Source organism: Trichomonas vaginalis, chromosome IV (assembly GCF_026262505.1).
Source record: "Trichomonas vaginalis G3 chromosome IV, whole genome shotgun sequence".
Taxonomy (NCBI): Eukaryota; Parabasalia; order Trichomonadida; family Trichomonadidae; genus Trichomonas; species Trichomonas vaginalis.
The window spans coordinates 23,101,650-23,115,044 of record NC_067206.1 but is presented as its reverse complement, the minus strand read 5'-3'; the positions used below and the strand labels follow the sequence as shown (position 1 = coordinate 23,115,044).

The 13,395-nt window shown below is 30.6% G+C and overlaps 4 protein-coding genes and 1 pseudogene across 5 annotated transcripts, besides 1 other annotated feature; 2 read left to right on the top strand and 3 right to left on the bottom strand.

Moving 5' to 3' along the window:
- Nucleotides 1-13,395: part of a mobile genetic element that runs on past both edges of the window.
- TVAGG3_0152160 (uncharacterized protein) lies at nucleotides 2,932-3,369 on the bottom strand (the record flags this gene model as incomplete). The annotated part of the gene is made up of 1 exon (XM_051224701.1): nucleotides 2,932-3,369. A coding segment is annotated over one exon (438 nt), but the record flags the coding sequence as incomplete, so codon positions are not given.
- Nucleotides 3,410-4,237, bottom strand: TVAGG3_0152150 (uncharacterized protein; the record flags this gene model as incomplete). Its single annotated transcript, XM_001299534.2, has 1 exon — nucleotides 3,410-4,237. One exon carries the CDS (start codon nucleotides 4,235-4,237, stop codon nucleotides 3,410-3,412), a length of 828 nt encoding a protein of 275 aa, XP_001299535.2.
- Nucleotides 5,972-6,187, top strand: TVAGG3_0152140 (uncharacterized protein; the record flags this gene model as incomplete). Its single annotated transcript, XM_051224700.1, has 1 exon — nucleotides 5,972-6,187. The coding sequence occupies one exon, from the start codon at nucleotides 5,972-5,974 to the stop codon at nucleotides 6,185-6,187; it is 216 nt and encodes a 71-aa protein (XP_051109686.1).
- On the bottom strand, nucleotides 11,273-11,596 carry TVAGG3_0152130 (uncharacterized protein; the record flags this gene model as incomplete). The annotated part of the gene is made up of 1 exon (XM_051224699.1): nucleotides 11,273-11,596. The coding sequence occupies one exon, from the start codon at nucleotides 11,594-11,596 to the stop codon at nucleotides 11,273-11,275; it is 324 nt and encodes a 107-aa protein (XP_051109685.1).
- Nucleotides 12,194-13,304, top strand: TVAGG3_0152120 (annotated as a pseudogene). Its single transcript has one exon. A coding segment is annotated over exon 1 (1,111 nt).

Sequence of the window (13,395 nt, the reverse complement as noted above, 5' to 3'; positions counted from 1 at the left end):
CCATTTCTTTAATTTTTTATCTTTTTCATCAACGTAAACCAAATTTGCCTTCTTATTTAATTCACTAACCACATATTCCTTATCTGCTTTCTTCATTATGTCATTTAGGAAACCTTCTATTCCTCATTTAAATTAAATCTTCCAATATTTCAAAACTTTAGGAAATGCATTTAATGCGTAATATCTCTGTTCTTCTGGTGGAATTGATGTTATATCATCCGTTATTCCTTTAATTTTTGAATTCATAAATAAAATTCTTTTATATTTGATATCACTGCACCACCTTTGCAAACGAATTCGAAATGTTCATTTTTCAATACTATCTCCAAATCTCCATATTTCAACCTTTGCGTTTGTTCTGCCGTCTTTGAATTATATGCATATATGGCGTATGTAATGGTCTGAGGGACCTGGGTGCTTTGTGCCTTAAGTTGTTGTGGTTGCTGTTGTTTAATCATTTATTATGATTTAAAAAAAAATATTTAATCTGTTATCTCATCAGCTATTTTTTCTATTTGAAATTGCCATAATATTTCATTCATGAATTCTAAATCACAATCAAATAGGTCAGTTATTCTAAATTTAATATTTGATAAATCTTTTGAATGAAGAATAAATGAATTCCCGGATAATTGAAACGGATATGATAAAGAAAATGTGTTTAAGTTGATGGATAAAATGTTTTGTATTGATGGGTAAGAGTTAGGGTCTAATGTTTGATGTGAAAATCTCATTGGGGTATTAACTTTATCACATTTGATTAAAATGAAATTTGGAACCAGTGTCAGAATACAAACACATCCCCAACATCTTTTTCAAAATTTAATATCCCCAACAATGAACGAAGATGAGGAGTACAAAATTTAATTTTCAGCGGAAATTTAATAAGGTTATTTATTTCATCAAGTTCAAAAAAGTTTATCAGGTTTTGATTTAAAATTTTCTTCATACCATACGATAAATGATTCATTTAAATAACTTAAAATCGTGTTAATATCCATTTCGTTATCACATTATTTATATACATATCATACGTTTTTTCATGGTCATCTTTAATAAATGATATATAATCTGAAGGGTCTAAAAGAATGGAATTAAATTTACCACTCACAGAAACGAGAGTAACATTATAAATTCCGCTAACTGTTAAATTTAATTCACAGCTATTATTCGAAATAATATTGATAATTGACATTTTTATTACGATTAAAATATGGTAAAGCGTTATTTTCCAGTGATAAATAAAACTAGAATAAGATTACCTCAAGAATTCATAAATTCAACGAATAAGAAATTCATTCATGTTATAAATTTTAGTGTTTTCAGAAAATATGAGTCGATGTCATATTCATCATCGGGTTATATTTCACTTCATTCAAATTTAGTTCAATCAAAACCCATATAATGACCATTTCATAAGATTTTCAGATGGTATTAAAAATGTAATTGATAGATTAAAAATGAACAGATTGACAATATCGAATTTTTGGAATTTTGGTTTAAATATCCTGATGGAAAAAAGATTGAAGTTAAAGATAAAGCTGATACTATAACAAAAACAATTACAATGACCGATCCGGATAGTGGGGAACAAAAGAAATAAAACAAATGATAGAAACTGGTGAAAGGTCAATTATTATTGATTATGATTCAAAGGATTATTATTCGATAATGTTAATGCTTGAATATTAAATAGTCTTAACAAAGAATTTTTCAAGTGATATTTTTATATTCATCAACTATTTTATTGTATATGTTATTATAAGTTAAATGTAGTTCAGTTGTTGCTCCGTTCTTTGATATCTTAATGTGCTAATATCCTTTATAGGATTTATTTTTGCAACTGTTCCGCAGCATGAAACCTCATCATCTATGAAAATTGAATCTTAACGTCTGAATCTTGAACATCACAAAAGAATGGCGATAATGTGAATTAATGATTCATAAGGTAAAATAATTAAACCAGATTGGTCAATTAAATTTATTATTGAATCATAATTATTAATTATTATATCACGGTAAATTTTCATTAATTCAGAATTAATGTCTACTTTATATGGCGCATTGCGACTGGAATCGTAGATTCCTGGTTCTCGATGTTTGATGAAAGAGGCGGGGGTATGTTGGATAAGTGGGAATTTCAACAGGTTCTTTACCGGGTTCAGATAAAAATGATTGGGTCTCCATTCTCATGGTTTTCTTCATTCTCCTCATTCTTCGGTAAGTCACGAGTTAATAAATTGGACTGTGTTGCTGACCTTGTTAATTCGGGGCTAACATTAACTTTAACATTTTGAATAATTCGTGATTTATCATCATTTACGTTATAACCAACCGTAATCTCTGCTTTGCGTTAGTGTTCTTTTGACTTGTGAAACGTCTTCTCATTATAATTGAAAAAAAAAAGAAAAATATATTTAAAGTTTTATTTAGTTGTTACGGTAATATCCCAAGGTTCATCCTTGTTTGCTTATACTTTCTTTGTAACTGCACCAATTATGTTATTGATAATGATTTGAGTTTCTTCCAGTCTTATTTTATCATTTACAATATCTTTAATCATTTCATTACATGCATTCTTAAAACCATCTGATTTTTCTAATTTACGTCTATCACTTTCTTTAATTAAATCAAAGTTATAACCTTGTTGAGAATAAAGTGGTTTCTTTATCAATTCCTTGAACGCTTCTGAAAGTGAAGATGAAGAAATTCTTTCCCTTTAATTGGTTTAAATTCTGCTTTCATTGCTTCTTTCTGTTCATTGAACACTGGATCGAATAAAGCAACTTTAAAGAATTTCTTAGCTGGAATTTCAGGTCTCAAATTTGCATATTGACCATCAAACTGATTAACATATTGAGGTAATCCGTTTGGTCCTTCTTCAATAGCGTTTAATTCTTCATTGAAATAAGAATATGGATTATGACGGTATGAAAGAGTTGGTCCATCTTTACTGTCTCCGATATGTTGTTTAACAGCTTTTCCATTTACATCAAATTTCATAGGATAACGTTCATTATATGCTTTACGTTTAGGATAATCCGTCATTGTTAATTTATACCCATTTATGACTTTAATATTTCCTTGACCATCAGTAACAAAGACTTCATTTATTCCATCAGGCTTTCCATTTGGTCCTGTAATGTCTGCTTCATGTGCTTCCCAATTTGGACCATGACGTTTGGCATATGCTTGAGCTTCTGGTAATGTTAAAACGTTTCTCATTTGTTTAACATCCTTTTGAAGACCGGCAACAATGTGGACTAATTCTTTCATTCCGTCTGGAACTTTCATAGTTCTATTATATGCACCCTTTTTGTTTGTCCCTTGTTTTAATGGAACCTGTAGAAGATTTGCTATTTCTGTCATGTTTAATTATAAATAAAAAATAAAAATTAATTATAAAAAGTTAATCAAATTTAACACTTCCTTTATTTAAATCAACTATTATTTTTCCATATTCTCCTAATTGCTGATATTGTGTGTAAAGTTCATTAATGCTCATTGGTAAATTCACTTGATAAAGCATAACGTTCAACTGTTGACGACTAAACCCACTGAAAATGAAAAGGGTGGACAGGTTTGATTTAATGTTTGTGCTTAATGCTTTGAAGTATTGAACAGCCATAAAGAATGAACACTGAATGTGTCGACATTGAGTTAATAACTGATTAAAATATGATTTCTCATTAGTTATTAGTTTTGATTTCACTGCATCATCTAGAAAAATGAGTGAATGCAAAAATTCTCTATCAAAATTTGAAATAGAAAGTGTTTCAAATAATTCATCCCGTTGTTTATCAATAATTTTATCCTCTAATCCTTGCTTCTTGATTGTATTATATAATTCTTTATACATTAAAAAGTTTTTTAAATAATCTTCTGCTTCTTCTTGTGATAAATAAATAATTGGAATTTTGATTAAATGCTTTAAAGATTCAAATGTATCATCTGAAGGTGAACCTGAACGGTTGATATAAATTAACACATGTGAATAGGGGGAAGTGTTAGCAATAATGATAATTTGTTTTAATATCGTTAATGTTTTACCTTTATTCTGTTTACCAATTGCTGCAGTGATTGAATTTAAGTAACATTCAGAATATGTAATTTTCATTAATTTTTCCTTTGAGAGATTATTTCTATTATCACTCAATGCTTCATTAATCATATCATCCACGTATGTATTATATACTCCCGCTAATTCTTCATAAGGGGTGGATGAATTTAAATCCATTTAATCAAAAATAAATTTATAATTTTAAACATTTCTATTCATCAATATTTCATCATATGAACTTCTATACTGTGGTGGTGTACCTGTTGGATGATATTTCAAACCTTCGTCCGGTGTCCATGTCCAATACGTAGTCCTAGTAAACCAAACCTGAGGAGGATTTGTCACCTTTGAACAGTAAGTGTCATTTACACCCTGAATGATTGGATAAGCTTTCACTTGTACTGTAACTTGTGAGTTGAAAGTTTCTAATCCATCAAAGAATATACCCGCTCCATCACGTTGAACTGGAATAGTGCATAAGAATGAAGTTTGGTCTTTCCATGTTCTAGCTAATGGCGTACCATCATCATCATTCAGTGGTCTAGTTAATGAGTCCTCGTATTCTTCTGTGCATTCATTCACTCCGTCTAAATCAGAAGCTTGAAGCATACGTGTAAAGAATATGTCACCCACTGTGGTCATCGCTTGATCGGGGAAGTTTCTGGAATCTATAGTGACCTGAAGACCTCGAAGCATTGGATTTTCTAAAACCGTTCTTTGCATTGCATTCTTCGGAAATGCTAACACAACATCTGTAACGTTATGAAGAGCGTATGAGAAATCTGAGCTGATACCTTCAGGAGTGATGCAACCTCCATTTAGTGAACGAACGTCAATATGTTGAGCTGGAATCATGAATGGATCTTCCTTACTGAATAAACGTGGTATTGCTTTAATTGATTCTTCAATTAAACCGTATCCTGGTGTAATACATTTATCCTCTAAAACTTCCATCTTTGTGCATGAAATAATAACGTTATCAACTGTTGCGTCAGCAGATGTAGCGGCTAAGCTTGTAATTAATTTGGCAGGAAGTCCGATTTGTTGGAATTTGCGATCATATTTATAAACATGATTCATAATCTTTTCATAATTTTCATCAGTTATCTTTTCATAAACGTAATTTTGTAAATCAGCAACTCTTAACGGGTCAACCTGACAAAATACTAAAGTATCCCTGAAAACATAATATTTAAGAATGATTTCACCAAATGATTTAGGATAATCATCAAACGCCTGAAATGCTAACAAATCATTTACCGGAATAATCATATCAAAAGTGATATCAACTTCTTCATTTGCGTTCTTGAAAACTTCTGAAGGGTCAATATATTTACCACATACTGAGTTATCATATTTTTGAACATTATTATATAACGAATGAACAAACTTTTTAACTTTCCTTTCTGATTTTGGTTTATATGTTGCAAATGCGAAAGATTCACGGGCGCAATCCATCTGAAGATAACCGGCATCACCTCTTTCGGTTTCTACTTCTAATTGTTTAAAGCTTTGATTTGATGATTTGTAACCAACGAATAAACGCATGCATTTAAAAGCGGCATCGCATGTGAAAGCTTTATTTGAAACTAGAGTTACTTTAACTTTGCGTTTAATATATGTGTCACCTAATTGGTTCACATCATGAGCCGGATTTGTAATTCTTAAATGAGTTTGTTTATCATCAAAATATGGAGCATCAGAGTCATAGCATGAACTTTCAAGTTCTCTATAATATCTTCTACCGTCATTCTTTGTGAATATTTCATTTATCTTTTCAAATGAATGAAACACATTTCCATTAATCGGTTTAGTGTTTGGCACCAAATAGTTAGTCGTCATTTATTAATAAATAAAAAATCAAAATTAAAAGATGAAAATGAATTTTTAATTTTAATGAAATAATCAACTATGGCTGCAGGTATATTTAAGAAACTGTGGGATAAAGTAAAAAGAGGAGCGCATAAAGTTTGGGAAACAATGAAGAAGGGAGCAAATTGGATATTTAAGAATAAAGAAGCAATTAGTGACGTTGCTGAATCAATAACACCAAAAGCTGCCCCAATAAGAGAAGTATTAAATAAAGGAGAAAAAGTTTATCAAAGACTACAACCGATACTAAGATAAAAATAATTTTAAAATAATTTATTTTTCCACTATCTACCCCTATTTTATTAAGTATTCCTTCAGCTATTCCACCAATTGCGTTACCTGCTTGTGCTCCCATCGCTGGATTACCTGCTTTAGTACCTAATACTCACCTATGATAGTTCCTGCCGTTTTCGCTACTGGTGCCAAAAAGTTTGCAACGGGTTTAATAATCTTTTTATAAACCCAACCTGCAGCTTTCTTAATTCCATCCCATAATTTTTTAAAGAATCCTGCCGCCATTTCTGATTTAATATTAATTAAAAAATATATTTCATCACTTATATTCTAATTTTTATTTAATGATAAATGAAACCGATTTTAAAAATAAATGAAACAGAGGAGGAAGAAATAAATGAAAGTGAAAATGTTCAACAAAAAATAAACGTTGTTAAACCAATTACTGAAATAAAAATTTTTCATCTGTTGAAGAATTTAATGACTATTATGCTAATAATAAAAAATTATTTGAAGAATTGACAACGTGTAAATTGAATAAAATGTTTAAAGTTGATGGATTCAAAATTTCAAAAATAAAAGGAGTGGTTAGTTTGAAATCTATTCCTCAATCAAGAATCACCTCATTAATGAAAATAGATGATTTAACAAAAAGAATAGAAGAGATTGAAGAAAGAATAAATCAGATAATTGATATCATAAATTCAAATAATCATTAGTTTCTTAAAGTTCTATGTTGATTCTGAGACATGAATTTTTAAAGTTTATTTTTTAAAAAAAATTTATTTTTTATTTCATTATGTATGGGCTGAGTGTAAATGTCTTACAATTTTGAAAATTTTTTAAATCTTGATTTATTCAAAAACGTAAGAATAAAAAAAAGTAAATCATACATTTTTTACTTCATATGTTAAAAAAAATGATACAAAATCGCTCGATATTGCATGAATTCTTACGTTTACAAAAAAAGTCACAAAACCCTTCATATCCTACTACTTATCTAAACTCAATGTATGTTTTTATTTTTAATCAATAGATAATGAGAAATTGAATAGCTTATACAAATAAAATGCAAAAGCAAGATATTTCAATATAAAAATAAAATTTGAGTTTTGTTTTCTAAGATTTAGATATTTTTGCAAAGAGATATAGATTGTGAGTGATATGTAATGACAAATCAGAACGATTTAGCCAATATTACCACTTAAAATACAACAATCATTAGACATTTGCAAATTATTTGCTCATTTAGTGATACTTACGCATTAATATTGCTTATCTGTCATACTCAATGATAATTCATATCAGTTTAGTATATTTGGACACTTAAAAGAGTTGAATCAGAAGTAAATTTTAAAATGATTGTTCATAATGTAAATTACTTTGGTTATCTTAAGGCTTATCAACAAACATTTTATTATATAATTATTATATCCTATAATGAGACAATTGTCTGCTATCAGAATACGATTGCGAAGCATTGACCGACAAGAGTGTGTGATGCACTCTTGTTGGTCATAACTTGTTATGTGATGCATATTATCACGATCTGATGACAGAAATCGAATCATTGAAAAATATGTTTTGAGTGCTTAGATAAGAATAAAATGAGATTTTATGAATGATGTTGTATAACTATAGTTTTTTGAGATACGAAGTGAGAATATGTGTTTGTGTCACAGGTTTATATGTGGGGCTGGCGCAGAATAGTCTGTAAAGGAGTTAAATACACGAAACAAGTTATTTAAAAACACGAAAAATACAAAAAGGATATTAAATAGGAGTAAAGTAAGTTTTAAGATTGTATTATAAGTGATTTATCTCACAATGGCAAGATATGTCCAACTAGAGTGCATAACACACTCTTGTCGGTCAAAGCTCGGCAATCGTATTCTGATTGCGGGACAATTTGCCATTCTGGGAGACTTGCATAAGCAATATCTCCCAGAATGAACTACAACTATCAAACAATTAATTATTTCAAATCTTCACACATCAAATACTATTATTTCTGATACAACAAAATTTTTATTGTGAAAAAAATAAACCCAGAACTTTAGGTGATATTTTAAGTTAATTCGCAACTGAACCATATGGATGTTGTTTTCGATAACTTTTTTTATCTACAAGATCTTTCCCCATCCAGCACTTGCTTGACATGTAAAGCATGTAAACTCATGATTGTCAGGGCTCGAACTTTCAAGTTTTTTCCCCCTGTCAAGAACGTCAACGTTACCATCATAGTGGGGGTGGGAACATTCTTATACTAAAAATTTCGCCGGATACTCCAAAAACTTATGGTATAGCGGAATAATCATATTTAGCTCCAATTAGACTAAGTTTGATTTCAGAGATCCCATTTTTATTATTTTTTTGAATCTTAAAAATGAATTGCAAAAATCAGTTCCCAAATAGGCTTTTATTCTGAAAGTATGATTAATAGTATTTTTAATAACACAAGTCTGAAAAATGGAGTTTTTTTGGAAATCAGCAATATTATTCGGGGCACCTTTAAGATATAAGGGCAATGACTTATACAAGTGACAATTCTCTGTATTGATCTGATGAAAAACTTAAAAATTGTTTGATTTTCTTCTAAATATAGAAATTATTTGAGAATTCTCGCTCTCAATTCATAAAAATAAGATTCAATGCAAAAATAAAGGTATATAAATTGTTTATTTGCTTAATGAAACTTTTTTCAAATTTACATTTTTGATTTATAGTAAACCAACACTTTTATTGATAAAAAAGATGGTTTAGAAACAAATTATGACCCTTTCATGGAGGTAGTTTTTATCCGCTAGTATTTTCCCTTTGAATCTCTTTACAATTCGAAATCAAATTCAAAACTCAGTAGAAGAAAGGAAGAATCAACTTACTACGGTTGTAATACGAATAAATACATATATTTAATTATTTTTATTTACATAATAATTGTTTGAAGCTCATATTCCATCAAATTTTTAAATAAAAACATTAAAATGTTGAAAATGTTCATATATTTTAATAGGGTTTTGGCACTTTATTGAGGAATTACTACATACATAGTCGAACTGAACTTGATATTTTGAAATTTAAATTATTTATCAAAATTAAAATTTAACTTGAAATTTATAATTATTTAAAAAAAAAGGTAGTGGGGCTTCCAGGCGCGTTGCGCCCTCTAGCCCCGAAGATATTTAGTATAAATGAAGTTTTTATTCGGAGGGCTTCCAGGCGCGTTGCGCCCTCTAGCCCCGAAGATGTTTAGTATAAATGAAGTTTTTATTCGGAGGGCTTCCAGGCGCGTTGCGCCCTCTAGCCCATAAGAAAATTTGCCCAAGACCCAAGAGGAGGACCGAACCCCAGCCGACCAGCCGGTGACAAAACCAAAACCGTTGTTATTTACATCATATTAATGTTGTCACTTTTTAAATATCACTTTTTGTGTTACTTTTCACAAATTATATATGTTTTCATGTTTTGTCACTTTTCTGTTACTTTTCGGGTAAAAACATTTTTATTATTATATATAACTGAATTTTACAAAACCGCCGTTACCGTTCTTTGGAAATAAGAGTAGATGTAAAGATATTATATTGAGACAACTTAAGAAACTACCGAATGGTCTAACATTTGTAGATTTGTTCGGTGGAAGTTTCTATATATCCCATTTATGTCATACAATATTCCCAGACTCAAAGATTATATGCAATGACTTCGACAACTATATGGACCGTCTCAAACATATTCCAGACACAAACAATATATTGAAAGAGTTAAAAGAAAAGATACCTATAGGTAAGATGGAACGTATACCATTAGATAAGAAAAATATTGTGAGAGAGGTTTTGAAAAAAGCAGAATATATAGACTGGGATAGTATATCTGCTAGACTATTATATAGTGGTGCTATAAGAGTTCATGACATTGAAACACTTATGTCAAAAGTTTTATATCTTAACTATACAAATGTTTTCAAAGAGGACATAGAAAAATATATTGAGGGTATAGAGTTTGTGAGATGTCATTGGACAGAGTTGTATGAAAAATATAAAGACAAGGAAAATGTTTTCTTTATAGTGGACCCGCCGTTCTATAACACATGGGATTTTCAATACCAAGTAGACTGGACTTTGAGAGACTCTTTAGAAACTTTAGACGTTATACATAACCATCCATGCTTTTACTTTACATCCGATAAAAGTGGTTTGAAAACCGTTATGAGATGGTTAGAGGACATACATGACTATGAGTTTATATATGACAAGATAGAATATGAGAGAGGTCCTATAAACTGGAGAAAGTGTCACAATAAAGAAATTTTATTAGTAAGTAAATGTGGTTTGAAATAGGACTACTTGTTTTAGGTTTTTTCCATTGTGTCATTTATTTATTTGACGTGGCAGAAAAGTACAGAGAATATGAAGATGAACCAATGCCTGCAAATGTTCAGCATATGTACTCGTAAGAGATATTTTTATCTAATATTAAATGGACGCACAGAACTTAGCGAATGCACAGCAACCTGGACAACCAAACCCAGAGAATATTCCAAATGAAGTTAGAATACAAACTGCAATGGCAAACTATGGTCAAGTGCCAACAGATGTACAAATGCAAACTGCCATGTCAAATGACGCTGCGTTAGGTTTGCCACCATGGTATGCAAATATGAGATGGAAAGAGTTTTATATACAAACCCTGAAGTGGGATATAAACAACTTTATGCAGATGACGCGAACACAGGAGTTGACCCAGAATATGTTTTCTACCAGAGGAGAAACAGAATGTATGAGCTCCAGTTAAAGAATGCTATGGAACTCAACAGGAAACGTAAGAGACTATGCGGACATTAGATTTTTACATATAGTAAAATGGGTTTCTTCAGTAAGATAGGAAACTTCTTTCGAAATGTTGGAAGAGGTATATGGAATGGAATAAAATCTGTCGGAAGAGGAGTATGGAACGGAGTCAAAAATATTGGTAAAAGAGTAGGTCAGTTTGTTGGTATTATACCTAAAGACCCTGAACCAGAAGAACAAGCTCCTGTTATACAACAGCCTGAACCTGCACCACAGTCTAGTTGGCAACCAAATCCAACACCTCAACCGTATTAAAAAATTATATTTTTACCGTTCGATAGTAGTTGTATATGAAACTAAGTTCTAAGTAAAACGCATGGTATAATGGAATTATTCTTTTTCTTCCATCTGTAGTAAACCATACTTGAAAGTCTGAAATACTTCCACTTGGTGGTTCGTATAACTTTGTAGGTTTTTCGTAAAAGTCATTTGCCAAGCATAAGAAAGAGTTTTGGGCGCCAGAAAATGAAGCATGAACAATAATAGCATCTGGGTCGAAAACATCTTTAAATAAATATGGTTCATCTCTTGCATATTGACTGTAGATATTTGCTAAAGGAGGTTCAACTTTCTGATTTAACATTCTTTGCAAATAATACCATGACATTGCAGCGAATTCTGTATATATTTGTTCGTCTTTATTTGGATTGTCTTCGTAGATTTGAAATGACACTTGTGAATTTTGTTTGTCATATACAATTCTCACATAAAGTGTGCTATCGGTATTCGCATATTCATCAGCATATTTTGCATAACATGAATTTATTTTATCTTCTATATTTTTTAATGCAGCCTGTAGAAAAGATGAGAGGTCAACTTGTATTAGCTCAATTTCTTCCCACATTTTTCGTTGCCCTTCAGATGTATAATCTATATGAAACCTTACAATAAATGGAAAACTTTTATCTTCTACAGACACAAACTTTATTCTTCGAAAGCCAATAGCTTTTGTGACAGATGGGTCTCTTAACCATCTTAATGGGTAGTCAAAACGATAGCCTTCATGCTTTATAGTATCTAAGTCAAACTTTTGACCGACATTAGTAAAAAGTTCATCTAATGGTTTAGTTGTAGCAACCCTAGAATTTTCTTTTTCTATTAGAAGCATATTTTATCTATAATAAAAATGTCAAATGAAACAGCGTCTATGAGAGAAATACAACACAACCGACAACTCATTATGCAAGCTCTAAATAAGAACACAACAAACTTTTCAAACTATTCTAAGATATCTGAGTCATTGAAAGAAGGAAACTTAAAACTGACATTAAACCCAATGACAGATGAGTTTCTATTTCAAGACAATAAGAACCATACTGTCTGTATAAATCCAACAAAAGGAACTTTAAACGAGAAACCTATAAATGAACTTCTTTTGAAAGCAGATGTTGACAACAAAGCTGACAAAGAATATGTAGACGATGCAATAGCAAAAGAAGAAGAAAGAGCTAACAATGCTTATGCAACAAAAGAACATACTCATCCTGAACTAGCAGACAAAACATATGTTGACAATAAAATGTCAAGTGAAGTGACAAGAGCTGAAAACGAATATTCTAAAAAGACTCATATACATTATATTAACCAAATACCAAGTCTTAAGGAAACATTAGAGACAAAAGCAAATAAGACTCATACACATTCTATATCTGATATTACAAACTTACAAGAAACCTTAAACAGGAAAAGTGCCGTTGGACATACACATACCATTGCAAATATTACAAACTTACAAGAAACTTTAAACAGGAAAAGTGACGTTGGACATACACATACCATTGCAAATATTACAAACTTACAAGAAACTTAAACAGGAAAAGTGACGTTGGACATACACATACCATTGCAAATATTACAAACTTACAAACTTAAACAGGAAAAGTGCCGTTGGACATACACATTCTATATCTGATATTACAAACTTACAAGAAACCTTAAACAGGAAAAGTGACGTTGGACATACACATACCATTGCAAATATTACAAACTTACAAAACTTAAACAGGAAAAGTGCCGTTGGACATACACATTCTATATCTGATATTACAAACTTACAAGAAACCTTAAACAGGAAAAGTGCCGTTGGACATACACATACATCTTCTGAAATAACAGACTTAAACGTTAGCATTGAAAATAAAGCAGATAAAACATATGTCAATAAAATATACCAAAGTTTGATAGGAACAAAAAATATTGAAACTATTGTTGGTGACTTTTCTGTCAATGAAGAAAATAAATATTTTAGATGGCAGTTGGTACAGTCCTTAAAAAAATGGTACACGGTATAAACTCATTCCGAAAAATAACAATGAAATGTATGTAAGCTATAAAAAGAATGATGGTACACAAGTTAAAGTTCCATTAGACAACAACTGCTAC